General features: G+C 40.3%; 1 protein-coding gene across 5 annotated transcripts in view; it reads left to right on the top strand.

Moving 5' to 3' along the window:
- The window catches only part of NIN (ninein), a gene marked incomplete at both ends in the record, with an annotated part of 81,487 nt that overhangs the window by 649 nt on the left and 61,122 nt on the right, over window positions 1-19,716 (top strand). For all 5 annotated transcript variants that reach the window (XM_084240571.1, XM_084240570.1, XM_084240574.1 and 2 more), the window contains one exon: window positions 10,426-10,507. In XM_084240571.1, the coding sequence (XP_084096697.1) occupies window positions 10,426-10,507 (82 nt within the window). The remainder of the gene's footprint in view (window positions 1-10,425; window positions 10,508-19,716) is intronic.

Genomic DNA, 19,716 nt, shown 5'->3' with positions numbered 1-19,716 from the left:
TTGTTTCTGGGGTGAAGTATTAATTAAACCTTCACCCAGGGAAGAAGACAGGAGGATAAGTAAATACAGTGCAGGTTCATTTAAAACCCAGCACGACTTGCTTCCAGCAGGGGTATGCATGTGTGCGGATGTTAACTTCAATGCTTAACAACAAATAGTCATGTTTCCCCATAGATCACATCACAGAAATGAGTAAGAGGTAAAGAGAGAGTCCTTTTTTTCCCTCTTGCTGTTAATGGGAAGGACGTTTGATCTTTCACAAACTGAGATTGCTGTCAATTCTCATAATTATAATTAAGAGCATTATTTAAATAACTCTGGGTTGAGTCTTGCTGTTATTTTTAGACCAAGAGAAAGGGAAAGTGATGGGCAATACGTTTTTGAGCTCCACTGCTATCACTGCTGACATGTCGCACAGTGGTTTGTATTATGGGATGTAAATTGAGGAAGCAGTCATGAAGCTCAATTTCTTTCCAGTGCCTGAACTTCCTTTACTTCATTTCATTTTCACTGTCTCCTAGCTGACAAGTTGGTAAGTGACCTCAGACACAGTATGATGTATCAGCTCTCTGTGACACAAGACAGAGAGGACTAGCAATCAACTTGACATTAATGCACAGACGCTGACATTCTCAGGGGTGTAGTGTCACAAATGTGGCCTTTAACAGGGCTTAGGAAGGGAAAAATGCGAGTCTTTTGCAAAACTGGAACCATGCTTGGTCACTTTGGGGGATTAGCTGCTTGTGAATACATGTGTTCCCTAAAAATCATGCTAAAAATCTTGCTTTGAAAGCAGCAGAGATCGGAGCTTTGAGGATTAACCCATTTGCTTTGCTCTTCATCTTATAAATGCTGTCAAAAGTTTTTTGCTTTTGCCTCCATCTGAAACTCCAGGGAACCCAACAAGGAGTGCATCCCATTATAGTCCTGGTTGATCTCAGCCTTTTGGTGTCTGACGAATAGTATCAAAGTGAGGATCTGTTTTAAATCTTATTAAAGCCTGAGAAGACATAGTACAACTTCGGGTTTCCTTGAGAGGTTGTCTCAGAGTCAGCGTAAATATGAAACCCTCGGCTGTAAACAGATTGCACCTTGGCAGCAGGTTAACAGTTTGCTCACCAGATGTTGCACATCTTTGCCCTTATTTGCTAGACTGAAACAAGGGAACAGTTATCGATTGATTTGTTAACGACTTGACACTACCACCAGCTTTATACATTTGCTATTTGCCTGTGAATAATGAATACCTAAGTGGTCTATAGTGTGATATTTACTTAGTGAGCCAGTGATAAAAGTTAAATAGATGTATGCATATTGATTTCATGAGGGAGGTCCCTGGTGATTGTCGTGAGCCTGGGGTTGGCATGAGTTAATGCACTACTGTTAAATTTGCATTTTTTATGAATCTGAATTATTCTCCTCAGATGATCGCATAAACTTAGCCATATGCTATTAAGATACTTTAGATGGTCTGTAATTTTAAATTATAAGAAGAATTTCCTTAGATGCCACCTGGGAACTCTTAAATGCTGTCACCTTCTTAATAGATGGAATAGAGATCCTATGTTGTAAATTATAATTTGTTGTTAATGCTAGTCATCTTTTTTCTCTTTAAATGGTATTGATGGAAAAATTAATAAGGTTAGCAGTTTGGTTTAATAAAACAGAAGAAATAGTACCATGACAAACCTAAATATATTCATCTCTTCATTCATTCGTTCATTCATTCATGCATTCAACAAATACATATTGTGTGTCTTGCCTGTGTGCTAGTTTGCTAGCCTTGTGATATGGGTGCAACTTTTTATATTTATTGTAAAGTTTTCCTTTAAATTTGCTTCTGGATACATTAATATCTATCAGCTTCCTAAATGACTATGTTTCTAATGTTTTAAATATTAAGGATTTACTTTTTAAATAAAACACAACTTCAGAGTACATTGAATTGGGCTGAATTAATCATTTTTTTCTAGAAAACGAAAGCATAGTCCCCCTCAACCAAGAATGTGGATGTTATGTATTTTTTCTTTTAAAATCCATTTTCAATAACTTTTTTTAAGCCCAATGTTTCTTGTAACAATTGTCAAGGAAAGTAACTTTCATGGGATGCTCGCCAGTCTTCCCTCTTGCCTCCCTTCAAAGTAATGTTTCAATTCATCTGTCTGATTTGCTGTATAACTTGAAGTCATATTGCCTTGAGCAATGTTGGTCACTATAGAGGTGTTTGAAATGCCTGAAAATGGTGGATCACTGACTTGAAGAAGAAAGTACATTGCTGGTATATGTTTCCTACTAGGCTATGAAAAGAACTCCATTCATATCTTTTGCCAACAGTGAAGTACCTGTCAGGTGGGTGAGACCCCAAGACAAGGGATTTCTTGAGATTCTGAAAAACTTATATTCTGATTGGGTGATATGCCTGGAAGATGAATAGTACTGGAAGCAATACTACAATCAGGTCGTAGGTGCTACCTGGTTGGTTTTGTGTGGGTATGTCTTTTAAATGAAGTGTTTCCCTGTGCCTCTCTCTCATTAGAATTCAACTCACAAAGATGATAATTTGACTTTCTTGAGGCCTTTATTAGACAGTTTTAAAAATGCATTTTCCTTTTCTTGTGGACTATACTTTGTGACAAAACAGCCCTCTGAGATTTTGAAGAATTTCCTTGCTATATTCTTTAATATGAATCTAGATACTGAGTTACCTCCAGTCCTTGACATTCTCTATAATCAGAACAAGACATAGGGAGGCAGAACTCACCACTTGTTTCCAGAGCCCATAGGTATCTGGCCTTTGGTCATCAAAGGCACTTTGGAATTCTGGTATTATATTTGATAGCTGTATAAATAGTGGTTTCAGCTCAGCTTGTCTACTTTCATTTTCAGGTGTTTGGGACTCTTTTATAAGCATCAGGGTTAACTTCATTTGGCAGGTTCTCTTGTTTGTTTCCAGTTCATAAAGCTTTTTATGGTTGTATATTTTTATACATATTTTAGACGTTTTGAAAGTCAGTCAGAAAAACAGGAGTACTTTATAGTGGTGATATTTTGGATTTGTTCTTTGTGTGCAAAATTATGCTTGATTATCAAATAGTGCCTATTTTTAACTACCTTGTGATCCTATTCCTCTTTTATAGTATTGATCTGAGGCTTTTGATAGGAATGCATGGGAGGGAACATTTCTCATTGTTCATTGCATCTCTAAAACATCTGAACTTTTGCTGTTTCTTCCTTGTTTAGTCACCAGAATTGAGCCTGAAATGGTAAGGGGTATTTTCTGATATTTCTGTTGATCTTTTGACTCTGTAAAATATCACTCTCTTCTTTTACAATAGTTTCATTTGGGGTTAAATCAAACCCCTAATGCTCTATGATTCCCATTTACAGACAAGAAGATCTTCTGATTAAAAGACTATAAACTTGCTTCTATCTTATATTAACACTTGCTTTCCAAACTCATTGCAAATTTAACTTTGTTTTTTTTACTGTAAGTATCAAATATCTCAGAAATATTTAGTCTGAGAAAAAGCAAGGGCAGAGGGTAAGCGATTAGAAAGGCCTTTTACTCTCAATAAGAGTTGGGAATAAGTGCTAAGTGACTGTTTATTTGTAACTACTTTATATACCTCTTTAACCAGAGAAAATATGGTTAAGAATGTTCACTAGATTTCTGTATTATCCCACTGATATTTCCATGAGTAGCTTCTTGTCAGTGCTGAGGAGTCTTAAATTTTCTTCAGTATCTATTACTGATTTTAGATTTCAGTGTTCATCTGTATGACAGAGGAGCTGGAACCACAACTTGGAAAAGAACAATGATTTGTCCAAGGTCAGAGAAATCACTTGAAACAGTATAAGGATGAGAGCCCAGATTTCCCAGCCCCTAAATTTCAATGCATGTTTCTATGGCTTCCTTCTTCTCCAAACACGCTAAAGTGACCCTCGTTCTCCATTCTCTTCAAGCCCCCCATCACCACCACAATGAGTCAGTATGCTTTGGACCACAGTCCTAGAAGTGAGACCTGGATTCAAGTACTATGGGCATGTTATTTTAATACCAGAATCTCAGTTTCTTTATCCATGTAATGGAAAAAATAATACACTCCTTATGAGTTCTTTTTTTTTTTTTTTATAAATTTTATTGTTATATTCCCCATACAATTGCAGCCCCCCATTCTGACCCCAATCCCTCCCCTCCCGCCCCCGCCCCCCTAAAAGTGTCTCTGGTTCATAGTTTTTTGTTGATTTTGATTTTCACTTTCTTATAGTTATTCATTTTCCTGGTCCCTTATTTAAGTTTTCTAGATTCCTGCTATGAGTGAGACCATCCGGTATTTTTCTTTTTCTTTTTGGCTTATTTCGCTGAGCATGATCCCTTCCAGCGCCATCCATGTTGCAGCAAATTGCATGTGTTTATCTTTTTTGAATGCTGAGTAATATTCCATGGTATATATGTACCACATCTTCTTGATCCAGTCATCTATTTTTGGGCATTTGGGTTGTTTCCAAAGCTTAGCTATTGTAAACAGTGCTGCTATAAACATAGGGGTGCAGGTGTTCTTTGGAATTGATGTTTCTGTGTCCTTTGGGTAAATACCTAGGAGTGGAATTGCTGGATCATATGGAAGCTCTATGTTTAGTAGGTCCAGAAATCTCCACACAGCTTTCCACAGTGGTTGGACCAGTTTGCACTCCCACCAACAGTGCAGAAGAGTTCCTTTTTCTCCACACCCTCGCCAACATTTGTTGTTGCTAGTTTTTTTAATATGTGCCATTCTCACTGGTGTAAGATGGTATCTCATGGTAGTTTTGATTTGCATTTCCCTGATGACAAGTGATGTTGAACATTTTTTCATATGCCTGTTGGCCATTTGCATTTCCTCTTCAGAGAAGTTTCTTTTAAGCTCTTCTGCCCATTTTTTGACTGGATTATTTTCTTTGTTGTTGTTGAGTCTCATCAGCTCTTTGCAGATTTTTGTGATCAGTCCTTTATCATTAGTGTTGGGTGCAAAAATGTTCTCCCAGTTGGTGGGGTTTCTCTTTGTTTTTGTTATTGTCTCTTTTGCTGTGCAGAAGCTCTTTAATTTGATGTAGTCCCAGATGAGTTCTTTATAATAATATGTTCCTTATAAGACTTGGATTGTATCAGAGGTTTATCAGAGAACCAGGCACACAGTTAACCATCATGTTCTGTAGGTCCCTGTGTGTCCCTCTCCTCCATCCTTTAGACACCCAGAAGGTGTTTTTGATATTGACTTCACAGTAATGATTTTTTGAGAAAGCTCATTAGAGTGGAAAATGGATTTAGTAGAAACTCTCTCATGTGGCAGTAGTTTGCATCTGTTTTCATCTGAGGGCTCCTAGATCCATTTTGGAGTACATCAGACAGTTGCTTTAGGTTTTTACAAATCTACTTTTTAAATGTTCTTTTTCTCCTCTGCATTGTCTGCAGGAAATCACTAGTAAACTACATAGCCAGAATGTTTATTTAAAATACATGTTGTCATAACTATGTCTTTATTATGTATTTATTGTGTAGTTACATCTCTTTGCTCATCTACATCACTTCACTTTGCACAATGCTATAAACATAATTTTTCCTGTACATTTGCTTTCTGATGAGTCCGTATTTCTATACCCATTTCATCTAGCACTAAATATTTTGGATGTTCTTTCATCGATTTTCGTTTGTATTAATAGATACAACCCTCCTAAGTATGATGATGGTCACATGGGTCTTTATCTTATTTTATAAGCTCACTGTGTTGAACACTGCCTTGTGAGCTCTCCCATCTTGGGTCACTTTGAAGTTCTTCTGCCCACACACATGTGCAAACTATGCAGTTGATCTTCATGATTGCATGAGATGATTTTATGCAATGTTTAGTTCCTTATTCCTTATTCTGCTTCCGGTTGCTGGGTTTTTTGTGGTTTTGTTTCTTATATAGTGCTTAATTTCTTTTTTCAGAAAGGCAAATTGTGTTTCTAAAACAGCACTCGCATAAAATTTGGAGAGGAAAGTGATGAGGTAAATTTCTATTAAGTGGTGGTGACATATGACAAAAATTATCAGAATTGACTGGTCTCCCTGTTAATTTAGTTTAAATGTCATGTGTGTTTTTAGTCAGTCTTGTAATTTTCCCATAGCTGCAAACTGCCCTTTGAGGCATACAAGATATAGGAATGCTTGTAAAATGAATGGCAGCAATTATTATTCAAATGAGGAGGTGCCAACCAGAGTAGGCACAGCTTGGAAGCTTGTTACCTTGTGAGATTTAATTGCATTATATATTTGTGAAGATTTCTAAATTTTAACATAATACAATAGTAAAGCTCCCTTGGAGGAGAATAATGGTATTTTAAAATTCCAGTTACTGAACTTAGTGAGCCAGCTGATGCACGTCTCTTCACAATAGAGGGCATTTATTAACATTTTGGTTCTGAGTTGTGCCCTAAGGGGCTTTTCCGCTACATCAGTATTCATGAGCATTGATGAAAAATAGCAGTCACCTGCCTCTACTAGAGAAGAATCTTCTTGAAAGATGTGGAATTTACTGCTATTTAAAGCAGAGGGTCTAGTGTCTAAATGCCCTTGCAAGAAGAAAATAAAGAACAATTTAAGACTTAAACTTGCTCCAGTTGTTTTGATCACCTTGCCAAGTTTTCATTTTTGGATTTTTAGATAATTTTTGTGTGGGAAGAAGGGGTGAAGAACCTCTTAGTTAATAATTATATTTAGTCTTTTATGGACCCTTTTGCTTCTAAATGTGACAGAGTTAATACATTATAAATCCATTTTGGAAATCTTTAAGCTCTGCCTGTAATTATCTTGGAAAAATCAAATGTCACAAAACTGCTCCTATTTTCCCTCCTGCTGGTCAAGTAAGGTGTACTCTTTTATCAGACAACCCTGAAGGCTTGTTTTGTTTCTCAAAGCCCTGTGAGATTGCCTGCCTTGTAGCTACTAAGAAACTTTCTTCTCTCCTCCCCATTCCACCCTATCAAAGACTATATTAAACATCATAAGGTTGTTCTTGATCATTTAAAATCTTCTTGGTCTGTCATCTTCTGTACTACAGACAATACACTCAAGATTTATTTAGCAGCACATAGATACTTGCCTAAACAGTAAATCACCCCCAACATGTTAGGTTTTTGCAGACATACATCTTTTTTTAAGTGTATACAGTTTTTAAGAATCATTTTTTAAGTTTAAAAATTGTATTCTATTTTTGTGGGAGGATAATTAATGTCTTTCCTCAACCCCAGTATGTCAATAGTTACTTCTTATACTTACTTTGGAGTGCTCCTGTCTTTCATTTGCTGCTTCTAATCTGTGGTGGGTTAGGCAGCAGGATAATGAAGCTTACAATAAATCAGCTAGGGTGAGAGTAAATGGCTCCTGAGTTGCTTCTGTGGATTTTCTGAGAGCAATGCATGGGCTTATGACCCTCCTGCAGCTGCGGACACCACTTGTTTGTTTCCTGATTGACAGCTGTATTCTATATCATTGTGGTTGTGAGATGAGCAGGCTCACTATAAATGAGGTTTTTACACTGTTTCAAAAGCTGGTGTGTTTGTGTGAGGCCTATATATCCCTTGAATAGGGCGTGACCAAGTCTAGGGAGTTGTCCAGAATGAATTTCTGCCTTATAGGCATCTTTGTCATTTTTCGGGGAGGAGGGGGTAAGATTGGGGAACATAGACCTTGGGGTAACTTTTTCATGGCTAATACTCACTGAATTGCACTTTGTTAGGACTGAATTTAGAAAGGCTCTTACAATTACTTCTTTCAAAACAATATCCTTGAGAAGACCCAGCAGAGACCCAGAGTCAGATGTAAAGAAATTGAAAGTATGGAGGCAAGCACCTCCCTTTTGACATAGGAATGTTTCTGTTCATTGCAGGAGAGAGGAGGTTCATTAAGGTCTTCTCTGTTATATCCTGAGATTGAAGTCCAGACTGGGATTCTCTAAACACAGAAAGCTCCATCAGTTTCTCTGATCCTATGCAACTACGCAGCTCATGTGGGGAGGCTCAACCTCACCATGCCCACATAGCTGTCTCAGTTTCTCTGGTGGCCACTTGCTTTTTATGAAAACATGGTCCTGTTTCTCTATAAAAGTGGTGAGCGTAGTCATCCTGGTTACTATCCTTGGTAGCATTATCTACCACTTAACTACCTAATAAGTTCCAGGAAGTTCTAGACACTTTACGTAGCTCTCATTGTATCTCCCTAAAACCACCCTAAGGGAGATGGTTTAGAAATAACAAAATATAGGGCCTCCCCAGTGGCGCAGCTGTTGAGCGCTGGGTTGCGAGGCTGCCCGCGGCCTCTGCAGCGCCGGTTTGATCCCCGGCTGCTCCCCGGCCACCTGACGAGGGTCCCACATGGCGCACAGACCTCTCCTGCCGCCCGCTGCTCCCCTCAGCAGTGTACTTTGGTCCTTCTGCCTGCTCTGCTCTCTGATCTGGCTCTGGTGAATTCTCTCACCCTCCCGCGCTTCTGACTGTACCCAGTGCTTGTATAAACAAAACAAACAAATAAATAAATAAAACATGCCTCTATAAAAATAAAAAAACAAAACAAAAAAAAAAGAAATAACAAAATATATCTGCCTAACTCCCAGAGATATTTCCTGAGACAAGCAGTCCAGCAGCTAGGGTCTTTGTCGCTCTTGTTCACTATTCTGTCACCAGGGTCTAGTGTAATGCCTGGCACCTAGCAGCTGCTCAATAAGGAGTTGTTGAATGAATCATAAATATTCGCTGTTACAGAGGGGCACACTATTTACTAAAATTAGTAATTTAACTAATTCATAGCAGGAAGTTTCTTGGCCAGGATCAGAACCTGGACTCAGCTCCAGAGCAGAGCATGGGCTCCTGACCCTTCCACAGCCCACTCTGAGAGGAATGCAGCTGGCAGGAAGGGATGGCTGCCTGGAAAAGCCCTGGGGTGGGAGGGGTTTGGGTATGTGCCTTTTGTGGGCTGCGTGGGGAGATGGCCTTGCCCTGGAAACAGGAGCTGCATGAAGGGAGCCTGAATTCTACTCTGGCTAGGGGTCAACAACAGGACCTGGCCCTTTCCCCTCTTTAAACATCTAGGAACTTTGTCAGTTGTAAAACCTAATTAACACAGCCTGAATTTCTATCATCTTCTGACTCTTACATGAATTGTACCACCCTGGCTCTTTAACAGATGTCCTGCCTCCCGTGACAGACTTCTGCTTTGGCTCCACAGATTATGCTTATTTTTGAATTCTACATAGTCTAAAGAAACATGATTTTGGAAAATAATTTCAAGTAATCAAAATAAATGTGGTTAAAAAAATCATATATACTTTGGGGAGAGTGTGGTAAATTGCAGGCATGTGCAATTTTATGACATGAATCTCAGTGGATTCCTCTTATTTGCATTGATTTGCATGGATAAGATATTATATAATTTCTTTCCTTCATTGTTTAGGCAAATAATGAGGTTTGTTGCTTTTCCAAATTTAATTTAGAAGGTGTATTTATCTGTCACCATGTCTATATTCTAGGCAGTGTTTTGTAATAATGTCCAAATAGAGCCCATAGCAGGCAAATTATAAATTTACTAACTTTGCATTTACTTACGTAAATAAATACCACATTTTCAAATTAGAGTTATGGTGAGGCAAAATACCATCTCCCCCTTCTTCATGGTGACATAATATAAATTTACATTACAGAAGAGTATAGTTGACCATAAAGAAAACCGTTGTACCCCTTTAGCCAATGTAATGTCCCAATTCTAACAGTATTTGCTTAAGTAAACTCAGATTCTTTCCTGCATCAGTCAAGGTAATTGTATTTTTAAGAACTCAAGAAAATTCTTCCCAATGTTCTTTTATCTTCTGTGTTTGCAATTGATTTTTGCTTGTTTATGGAATCATAGGGGGGTCTTGGGAGATAAATATTATATACTAGCCCCAGGCAAGTCTGTATTCAAGTCATCCTCAAAAGATAGCTCTCTTTTTAGAATATCTTAAGAGATGAAGGCATCTTTAGGGCATTATACAATGGATTATTTACTTGGGAAATTTTTACTAATGTCTAACCTAACATCTTTCTCTCCTGATTTTGTTTGGAAAAATAAAAGAAGCTAAGTATTCAAAACATTCAAAGTGTTTCTGAGTTTATAAAGAGGGTTTTGATATATTGTTTTTCCCCTTGGGGTTGAATAAATATTGACACTGATATTAGTCTTTATGACATTGGATTGTCAAAAATGATAAGCCCATTGTCCCTTCAGTGCTTTAGAGAAATAAAGATAAAGGGAAATCAGAGTTATGACCCACTTCAAGGCTGTCAAAATGTTAGCACACAATTCTGGTTCCTGTGGATGGATATGCTTTCTTAAGTCTGTGAAAATTATTTTACATGTATTTTTAATTATTTCAGGTGCATTTTGACCAATTTAAGGAAGCGTTGATACTTATCTTGTCTAGAACTCTATCAAATGAAGAACACTTTCAAGAACCAGGTAAGGACACTAACTTTTCTTCCCAACATTCGCTCTCTCTTTTTTTTTTTTTAAGATTTATTTATTTATTTATACAAGCATTGGGTACAGTCAGGAGTGCAGGAGGGTGAGAGAATTCACCAGAGCCAGAGCAGGGAGCAGAACAGGCAGAAGGACCAAAGTATACTGCTGAGGGGAGCAGAGAGTGGCAGGAGAGGTCTGCGTACCATGTGGGACCCTCGCCCGGTGGCTGGGGATCGAACCGGCGCTGCAGAGGCTGCGGGCAGCTTCGCAACCCAGCGCTCAACCGCTGCACCATCGGGGAGGCCCTCAACATTCTCTTTTAAAATTTGTTCAGGCAGTGGTGCAGTGGTTGAGCGCTGGGTTGCGAAGCTGCCCGCGGCCTCTGCGGCGCTGGTTCGATCCCCGGCTGCTCCCTGGCTACCACAGGAGGGTCCCACATGGTGCGCAGACCCCTCCTGCTTCCCGCTGCTCCCCTCAGCAGTGTACTTCGATCCTTCTGCCTGCTCTGCTCCCCGCTCTGGCTCTGGTGAATTCTCTCACCCTCCCGCGCTTCTGACTGTACCCAGTCATGTATAAGCAAACAAACAAACAAATAAATAAAACATGCCTCTATAAAAAAAAAAAATTTGTTCAGGCAAGAATTTGGGGACCTTGAAGCATGTCTATGAAAGATTTGGGGCCTCTGCCTCTCACAGATTGAGCAGTTGTTTTCAGTGACTTGTCTTTTGATATCATCATAAAACCTTGCAGCTGTTGAACACTAAAATGAGACTTCCCTGCCACAAAGGCATATTATGGAAGAAATAAATGGATTATTCCTAGGCGATAGATCAGATGGTATGGCTGTAACTCCTCCCTGGAATGAGCAAGTGAAGCTGAATGGTGTTTCTTTTCTTCTTCTTTTTTTGAAAGATTTATTTATTTATGCATACAAGAGCTGGGGTGTAGGCCAGAGGTGCAGGGGGGTGAGAGGATTCACCAGAAACAGAGTGGGTTGCAGAACAGGTGGATGTACTGAAATACACTGCTGAGGGGGGCAGCAGATGAGTCAGGAGAGGTCTGCTGCACCATGTGGGTTAGCTCCCTGGCAGGGGATAGAACTCATGCTGCAGGTAGCTTCATAGTGCCGAGACTTAACCCCTTGTGCCACCAAGGAGATCTATTTCCTTCTTCTTAATTCCTGTGTACATGGAAGGGAGGATCTGAGATAGAAGAAATTTTGCCAGAAGGAAGAAGGATAGCCAATCTAGAGATAATTTTACTTAGTTCTAGTGAGTGGATAAACTTCTGCTATAGACATTATTACATTATAATTGTTTATCTCTCCCTTTCCAGTATTCCCAATGCCTAAGGGGATTCTTAGCATATGTAGTAAGTATTCAATGGATATTATGAAGTAAAAGACTAAGTATTACACTTCATTGATTTTTTTCAAGGTACCCTAGATTATAACAGATATGATTATTTTATGCATCACTAAAAAGAAAAATTTTCCCAATTGTAATGGCAAAATGCCACTGATTATAAGACACATCCTAATTTCAGAGTGTTCAAACCTAAGGATGGAGTGGGGTTTTGTCTTTCAATCAGTGAGATGTAGAAAATATTTAAAGTATATTAGAGATTACTTTGAAATTTTTGTACTATGCAATCTAAATTTCTAAAAATTTAATGGTGTAGTAGGCTGAGTTAGAGAGTGACTGTAAAGGGATGATGAAATATTTATATCTTGATTGTAGTGATAGTTATAGATTTTATGAATTTTCCTAACCCATAGAATTGTTCACCAAATGGTTACATTTACTCTATGTAAATAATACCTCAATAAACCCAACTTTAAAAAAGATCATTGAAGGGCCTCCCAGGTGGTGCAGCGGTTGAGCGCTGGGTTGCGATGCTGCCCGCAGCCTCCGCGGCGCCAGTTCGATCCCTGGCTGCTCCCCGGCCACCGGAGGAGGGTCCCACATGGCGCGCAGACCTCTCCTGCCGCCCGCTGCTCCCCTCAGCAGTGTACTTTGGTCCTTCTGCCTGCTCTGCTCCTTGCTCTGGCTCTGGTGAATTCTCTCACCCTCCCGCGCTTCTGACTGTACCCAGTGCATGTATAAACAAAAAAACAAACAAACAAATAAATAAATAAAACGTGCCTCTATTTAAAAAAAAAAAAAAAAAGAAAAAAAAAAAGATCATTGAAAACAGTATCCAGTTTTGAGACAGAGAGGAAATTGTGAACATTTTGTCACTAAGCATTCAATGCAACCTATTTAGATGAGGCAAAAATGGAAACTCGTTTATTAGTCTCACTGGTGATAATAGTAATTCATTGTCCCTTCTGAAATGCTCCAGATTTTTGTCATATGTGTGAACACTCTTTAGCAGTGTTTTGGATCCTAATTGAGTCTCCCCCTTTTTGTTGATGGTGACCATCCCTAGAAAGGAAATCATCGACTCTGGGGCTTGCCGGAGCTCTCTAGAAACTAGAAGGTTGTGATTTTGAAATTTTCTATGCAAAAAATAGAGTTTCTGTAAGTGTTGCTGCTGGAATATGAATTTCCATTCTTGTGGAGTCTTACATCTGATTGGTATTTTCACTTTTTTAGGGTGTCTATCATCTTGATAACAACAGTATAAGATCTAGAGCTCTGGTGATGACATTATAGTTAAGATGAACACAAATAATATAAGTTTGGTCTTTCTTTTGTATACCGTTAGTTTACATTTATGCAAATTTGGACTCCGTAGCCCTGCCACTAGTTATGTGATCTTTTACTGTGCGTTCTTCAAATCCTTTATTGTGACCTACCAGAAAATTGTCATCATAAATATGAAGAGTGCCCCCTAGGGTTGTACAGTATTGGGATCGAAATAGAATGAGGTAGACAATGGCCAGCGAGCTTGGTAACAGACAGGAAAGTAATGTTGATGAATCTGCATCTCCAGATGTTGGCTTCAGCGTTATGTGTGTGTGCCTTGTGGCTGTGCAGGCCATCATTTGGACAAGTCTTACAGGAAAACACACAAAGGGGTTTTTATAGTTTCTCTCTGTGCTCCTTCCTTTGAGTAGGCTGCAGCAAGCCTTTGTTACAAAACTGCCCCAAATCAGTGTAATGAAGCAAAAAAATTCATATTGAAAGCATTTCATCCAGCACTGATATAAGTTCCCTAATATTTGGCCCTGCAGGATAAAAATCTCAGATTAAACCTGTGCCTTAAGAGTGTCATACCTAATATGAGGTCTTCTTATTTTAAAAAAGATTTTATTTGTTTATACAAGAACTGGGGTACAGGTCAGAGGCATGGGAGGGTGAGAGAATTCACCAGAGACCGAGCGGGGAGCAGAATAGGCAGATGGACCAAAGACACTGCTGAGTGGAGCAGCAGGCAAGGCAAGAGAGGTCTGCCACACCATGTGGGTTTCTCCCTGGCAGGCCAGGAATCGAACCCATGCTGCAGGGACTGCCAACAGCTTCACAGCGCTGTGCCCAACTATCTGTGCCACCAGGGAGGCCCCAAATCTGCCATCTTATCCATGAGCAAACAGAGGTCCTAAAGGGTTGCTGCTTAATTGAAGTCTCTCAGATAGTGGCAGATGAGGATGCTGACTCTTATCACCAAGGGACATGACTTCAGGAGACTTTAGGATGTTTACCCTCAGGTGGATGAGCTAAGGACAGCCCTCATGCTCAGTGCAGTCTGGCCGGGAAGAACCTGACAATGGCTACAGGACCAGGAAGGATTAAGAATTAAGAGCAAGTTTTACCTGATCATTAATAACAGAGATGCCTGTGTCCTCAGCATTCTCTGGCTGTGCAGTCCTTAAATCAGCTTCAGCCATAAGGGGCAGAGCTATGGTGTTTTAGTCTTGCCTTTTAAAATCAGTGACTTTGAGAGAAAAGATTTTCTTAACCTGTGGAAGGAAACAGAAAAACTAGGAGGGACATAGTGCAGCCTTCTAAAATGAATTGCTATTTTATAATACCTAGGATTTTTGTACATTAAAAATATCAGATGTTATACCAGAGTACAGTGCAGAAAATTCAGTTGATTTGATGGAGAGAGCCTTGACCAGGAGTGATCAATGCTGCCCGGCCTCTCTAGTCGAGCGGGGGACTCCTCACAGCCTCTGTGGGCTTTAGTTACCTCAGGTGTAAGGTGGTTGTAGTGGAAAATACTTAAAATTCGTTCATCTCCAAGTTTCACTTGAGTTGTCTCCTTAAATATCTGAATGACATCTCTTTTTGTGAAAAAAGCTAGTTTTGTGTTTCTGAAAGATTTTATCTAATGAATCATTACTGTTTGGCTCTGCTTCCTCGGGACCAATGCCCAGGGTAGCTCATGCTCTCATATCCTCGAATAAAAGGTGATATAAATAATACACAAACAAAGCTCTAATAGGTTTTGAGAGGAGGTAGAATTAAGTCATTATTTTCATAGTCTTGGGCTCTGCCATTTACAACCTCTCTTTATTTTTAAAATACAGGAGTATGGATTAGGTTATTTCAACATCTTTTGAACTCTGGTATTGATGATTCTAAAACTCTTAGGAATGGGTGTTTTCCCTAAAAACTGGATTTGGGATGTAGGGAATCCTTCATACATTCCAAACTGATTAACATTGCCAGAGGCCAATCTGCATGTCCAATTTAATTTTTAAATTATTTTCCTGGTATAAGAGAGGTACAATTTATTAGTTATTTATTAAATTTTCTACAGCTTTGAATTGTAGAATTTTTGTCATAAAAATTCTGGCATGGGCCCTAAGCTCAAGGATGGCATCAACATACTGTCTGGATTTGCTCCCCAGAGACTTTGTCCTCATTTGATGCATCTTGCATTTGATTTCTGCTCTGTAGTACATTTTAGCATAATGCAGGAAGCCCTTTCACTCCCTGATATGGCTAATGTGAAATATTTTTCCTTTGTTTATCTGATGAGGGAAAACTCAGCTTTGGAAAAGCCAAATCATTTAAGGAATAAGACTAGGCATGGTTTGGGTGCAGATGAATTTTTTTTAAATAAAAAACATTCCTAATTCCAGGAACCACTCTTCTTTAAATTTTTTCCCTCTTATTTTGAAGAAACTGTGAATATAATGAATAGATATCTTTTCATTCACTTAGCACCTGTGTGTTGAAGCAGGCCCTAAAGCCAGGTATCAGGTTAGATCCTGATTTGCAGTGATGAAAGATTTGTGTTTGCAACCGTGTTCAGAGACCCTGGGCAAGGCACTGAGGTCTGACTGAGTCTTAGCGGACGTTATATACAGATGACACCACAGAATTGTTCTGTTATCCTCTTCATTGAGTAAGAGAACTCAGTGCCCTGCTCTTCCGGTGTCAACAAGATGCCACCAGTGAGGACCAGAGCAAAACAAAACAAAATAAAACAACTAGCACCACCACCACAAAAAGAGGGCATGAGCAGTCAGTTCATAAGGTTCTGGGGACCTGGGAAACACTGATGTCCATTGGGATCATGTATAGTGATGGGACCTTCTGGAATTCGATATGATAGTAGGCATCAGGAACCATGAAAATGCCAGGGCATCGCTGGTGGCCTAGGGGTTAAGTCTTAGCACTATCAAGCTATCATCACTGTGGCATAATTTGATCCCCCGCCGGGGAGCTGATCCCTGGCACAGCAGACCTCTCCTGTCTCCCCTGCTGCTCCCCTCAACAGTGTATTTCAGTAGATTGCCTGTTCAGCTCCCCCCACTCTGTCTCTGAGGTCTGACTGAGTCTCCTGCTTTTTGAATCCTCTCACCCGCCCCCCACCCCACCCCTCTCCACACCTCTGGCCTACACCCCAAATCTTCTATGCATAAGTAGATAAGAATAAATCTTAAAAAAAAACTATGAAAACGTCTTAGGCTAATCAATGCCACACTCTCATTTAATGCTATTATGAATGTACACAAAGATGGTGTATAAGAATAGTCTTTAAAATAGTGAAGTATATATATATATATCTCAAGCATAAACATTTGATCGTGTATGTTTAGGCAAATTATGATTACCTGTGTAATCAGACTAAGCTGTTACACTTAGCAGCTGTTAAATTGCAATAGAAGAACATTTACTATTATGATGATTTTACTCAGAATAAGAAGGCAATCTTTTAAAATATATGTTTATGTTAATTTTTGGCTTACATCTGTGCTCTTCCCTATGTGCACATGTTCCACTCACCCAAAATAAATATCTATATATCTAAATAAAAAGAAATTCATATAGAAGGAAAAGAATTAATAAAGTGGTATAAGAATATATATAAAAAATTTTTAAATATGTGTTTCTCCAAAATGAACTCATGTTATTTAAAATTAAATAAATAGGGCTGCTAGGAAGTTTGATAGTGAAACAGTTTACTTGGAAGTCATTCTAATGTTGTAAGTTCATTTTAACTCCAGTGGGTAGGTAAGATTTCCAAATTGGGAACATGAAGATGATCGTTTTCTACAGAGAGTCTTTGAGAATTAGTGTTTCTTTCTCACATCAGCCAATTGCTGAAGGAAAGAGAGAATTAGGGCAAGATGTGATGGAGGCACTTCTGGTTTCTGAGGTGTGGACTGGATAATGTCATTATGCATTTGTCACAAGTATTACTCATTACAAAAAATGAGGTTGAGGAGATTTGCTGCAGGGTTGGAGGCTGTGACTCTCCCCGACTTTGCCTCCCTGGCCTGGTCTGCTGTCTCTGAGCCATCTGTGGGCCCACAGGAATCAGGGTGGGAGGACTGGATGGGGATGGCTGGCCCTTCCAGAGCAGGAGCTACCTGACAGAACAAAATCTGCTCCACAGGCCTCTATAGTCTTCCCTCCTTCCAGATGTGGAGACTGAGCTATGTGACATCAAGTATTCTTTGCTGTTAGAACTGAAGATTCAGCTCCCTGTGCATTTTTTTAAAAAGATTTATTTATTTGTTTATACAAGCACGGGGTACAGTCAGAAGTGCAGGAGGGTGAGAGAATTCACCAGAGCCAGAGTGGGGAGCAGAGCAGGCAGACTGACGAAGTACACTGCCGAGGGGAAGTATACTGCCAAGGGGAGCAGCGGGCGGCAGGAGAGGTCTGTGTGCCATGTGGGACCCTCGCCCAGTGGCCGGGGATCCAACTGGCGTTGCAGAGTCTGAGGGCAGCTTGGCAACCCAGCGCTCAACTGCTGTGCCACCGGGGATGCCCTCCCTGTGCATTTGATTCCAAAGCCCAGCCTCTTCCCAAAAAGCCCATGGCCCTAGAAAGCAATACTGTGCAGCGGGCAAGTTCTAACTATAAGGTGATTTCAGACCCTGATCATTATTAAGTCGCGCACCACTGAGAGTATGAGCTACACTAAATGCATAGAACAGGCTTAGGAAAAGTTGTACGAAAATACTATTTGAAAGAAATGAGTTTTGCATTGAGTCTTAGACTATGAAAAATAATTTTTTTTTTTTTTTTTTTAGTAAAATGTGAGTCTCTGCCTCTTCCCCAGAATCACTCAAGAGGCAGAGTCTTACGACAGGGATCAGCTGGATCCTCCCAGGAGCTAGCAGCAAACAACCATGTTATCACTATCAACTTAACAGAGTTTTTCCTGTCAACTGACCTCCAACTGCTTTAGGACTTAGAGCATAAAACTAGAAGTCAGCTCTGGGGGTTAAGTCAATCCAGGCACCTGTTGTGGGGTTAACTTGCCCCTGCAAGTCTCCTTCCCAGGCAAGATCATCAGAGGCACCCTCACTCCCTTTGTGTCCAGAGTCTGTGTTCTGATCATTCAGGCTGGAAGAACAAATGTGGCTATAGCTCCCCAAATTCTGTCATTTCATCCAGGAAGATCCAAAAGCTCTAGTTGAACCTTTGTTTTGGGAGAGTGGAGTTGGGGAGGCCTGTGCTAGTGACCCAGGAAGCAGCTGCTTTGGATACACAACAGTGTGGGGTGACTATCTGCTTGCAGGTGACCTCCCGTGGAGCAGCAACCATATTCAGAGGCAAAAGGAAGGGCAGAGAATGTTGGAAGATTTTCTGATGTCATTTTTTTGTTTATTTGTTGTTTATTTTTATGATACTTATTCTCTCTTGGCCTCTTCTCCCTTCCCCTCCTTGGGGCATCCCCTTCCTTACCTCTTTTTTCTTTCCACCACTCCCAATTCACCTCTCCCTCCTAGGCCCCCATTCTACTCTTTCCTTACCTCTTAGCTCCATCCCCATTGACTCCTCTGTCCCTTCCCCCTCTATCCATTAGTCTCTAGGCCTCTGCCTGTGATCTGTCCCACAGTCCTCTTCGCTCTCTCTTGGTTTTAGAGTCTGCCTCTCCCTCTTTTTCTACCCCTCCCCTCTCTTGGCCTGTCTATTTCTCTCTCCGTCTTGGTCTCCATCTGGTTCTTTCTCTTCCCTTTTGTATTCCCAGCTTGGGTTTGAATTCTTCACTGTGTAATCCCTGAGTAATGGCACATTCAGAGGACATGAGGAGGTGGGGATATGTAATGGGGCTGAGGGTGCTCATTTGCTGCATGACTGCCTTTTCCAAGGATACTTTGTGGGGGTACTTTTCCTGAAGTTTCCACAGTCTTCATTTTTGACCCCTCTTAATTCCAAGTGGCTTTTAGGAACCCTGTGAGCTTAGCAGAAATGCAGTATGGAGGGCTTCGAACTGCCTTCCTCCTGAGCTGAGGTCCTTTGGAAGAGGGTGGTGCCTCTGTTAATGGTTTCCCAGGCTAACTAAAAGAGTGAGGAAGAGAAGTAGAAGGAAAGGATCTGCAGGAGCAATTCCAGAATAAGAATATCAGTACCCTGGAGGCAGGGTTTTCTTCTTTAGCCCTGGAAATATCTTCAGTTGCTTTGGGAACAGAGAAGTATGAGTCAAAAACTGATAAAGTACCCATCTTATTGCTCAGCTGGTATAACACTTTGTCCTTGGCAGGTGTTCATTAAATTGCAGTTAAATGAATGTGCCCTATACTAAGTGCATCTTTGCACTCTTACTGCCTGTGAGTGTGCTGGGAATGGTGCCCCATTTCAGGTCCTAAGCTAGTGGTTTTGCAAAGAAAACTTTGAATGAATAGCAGTTAGGTTTTTAGGTGATGATGTCAGCTTCCTCAGTGGTCCTCACTGTCTTTGGCCATCAGGAGGGCTGAGTGTTCAGGTGCTGGAGTCCGTTTTGGGACAGAGTGAGTGTGTCCTCTGCTTGCTGGAAGCTGGGGGCAGGAGGAGTTGGCAGAGGGATGAGAT

The sequence above is a fragment of the Talpa europaea genome (assembly GCF_964194135.1).
Source record: "Talpa europaea genome assembly, chromosome: 8".
Lineage (NCBI taxonomy): Eukaryota > Metazoa > Chordata > Mammalia > Eulipotyphla > Talpidae > Talpa > Talpa europaea.
The sequence above is the reverse complement of the archived record's forward strand: the minus strand, read 5'-3'. Positions and strand labels throughout refer to the sequence as shown.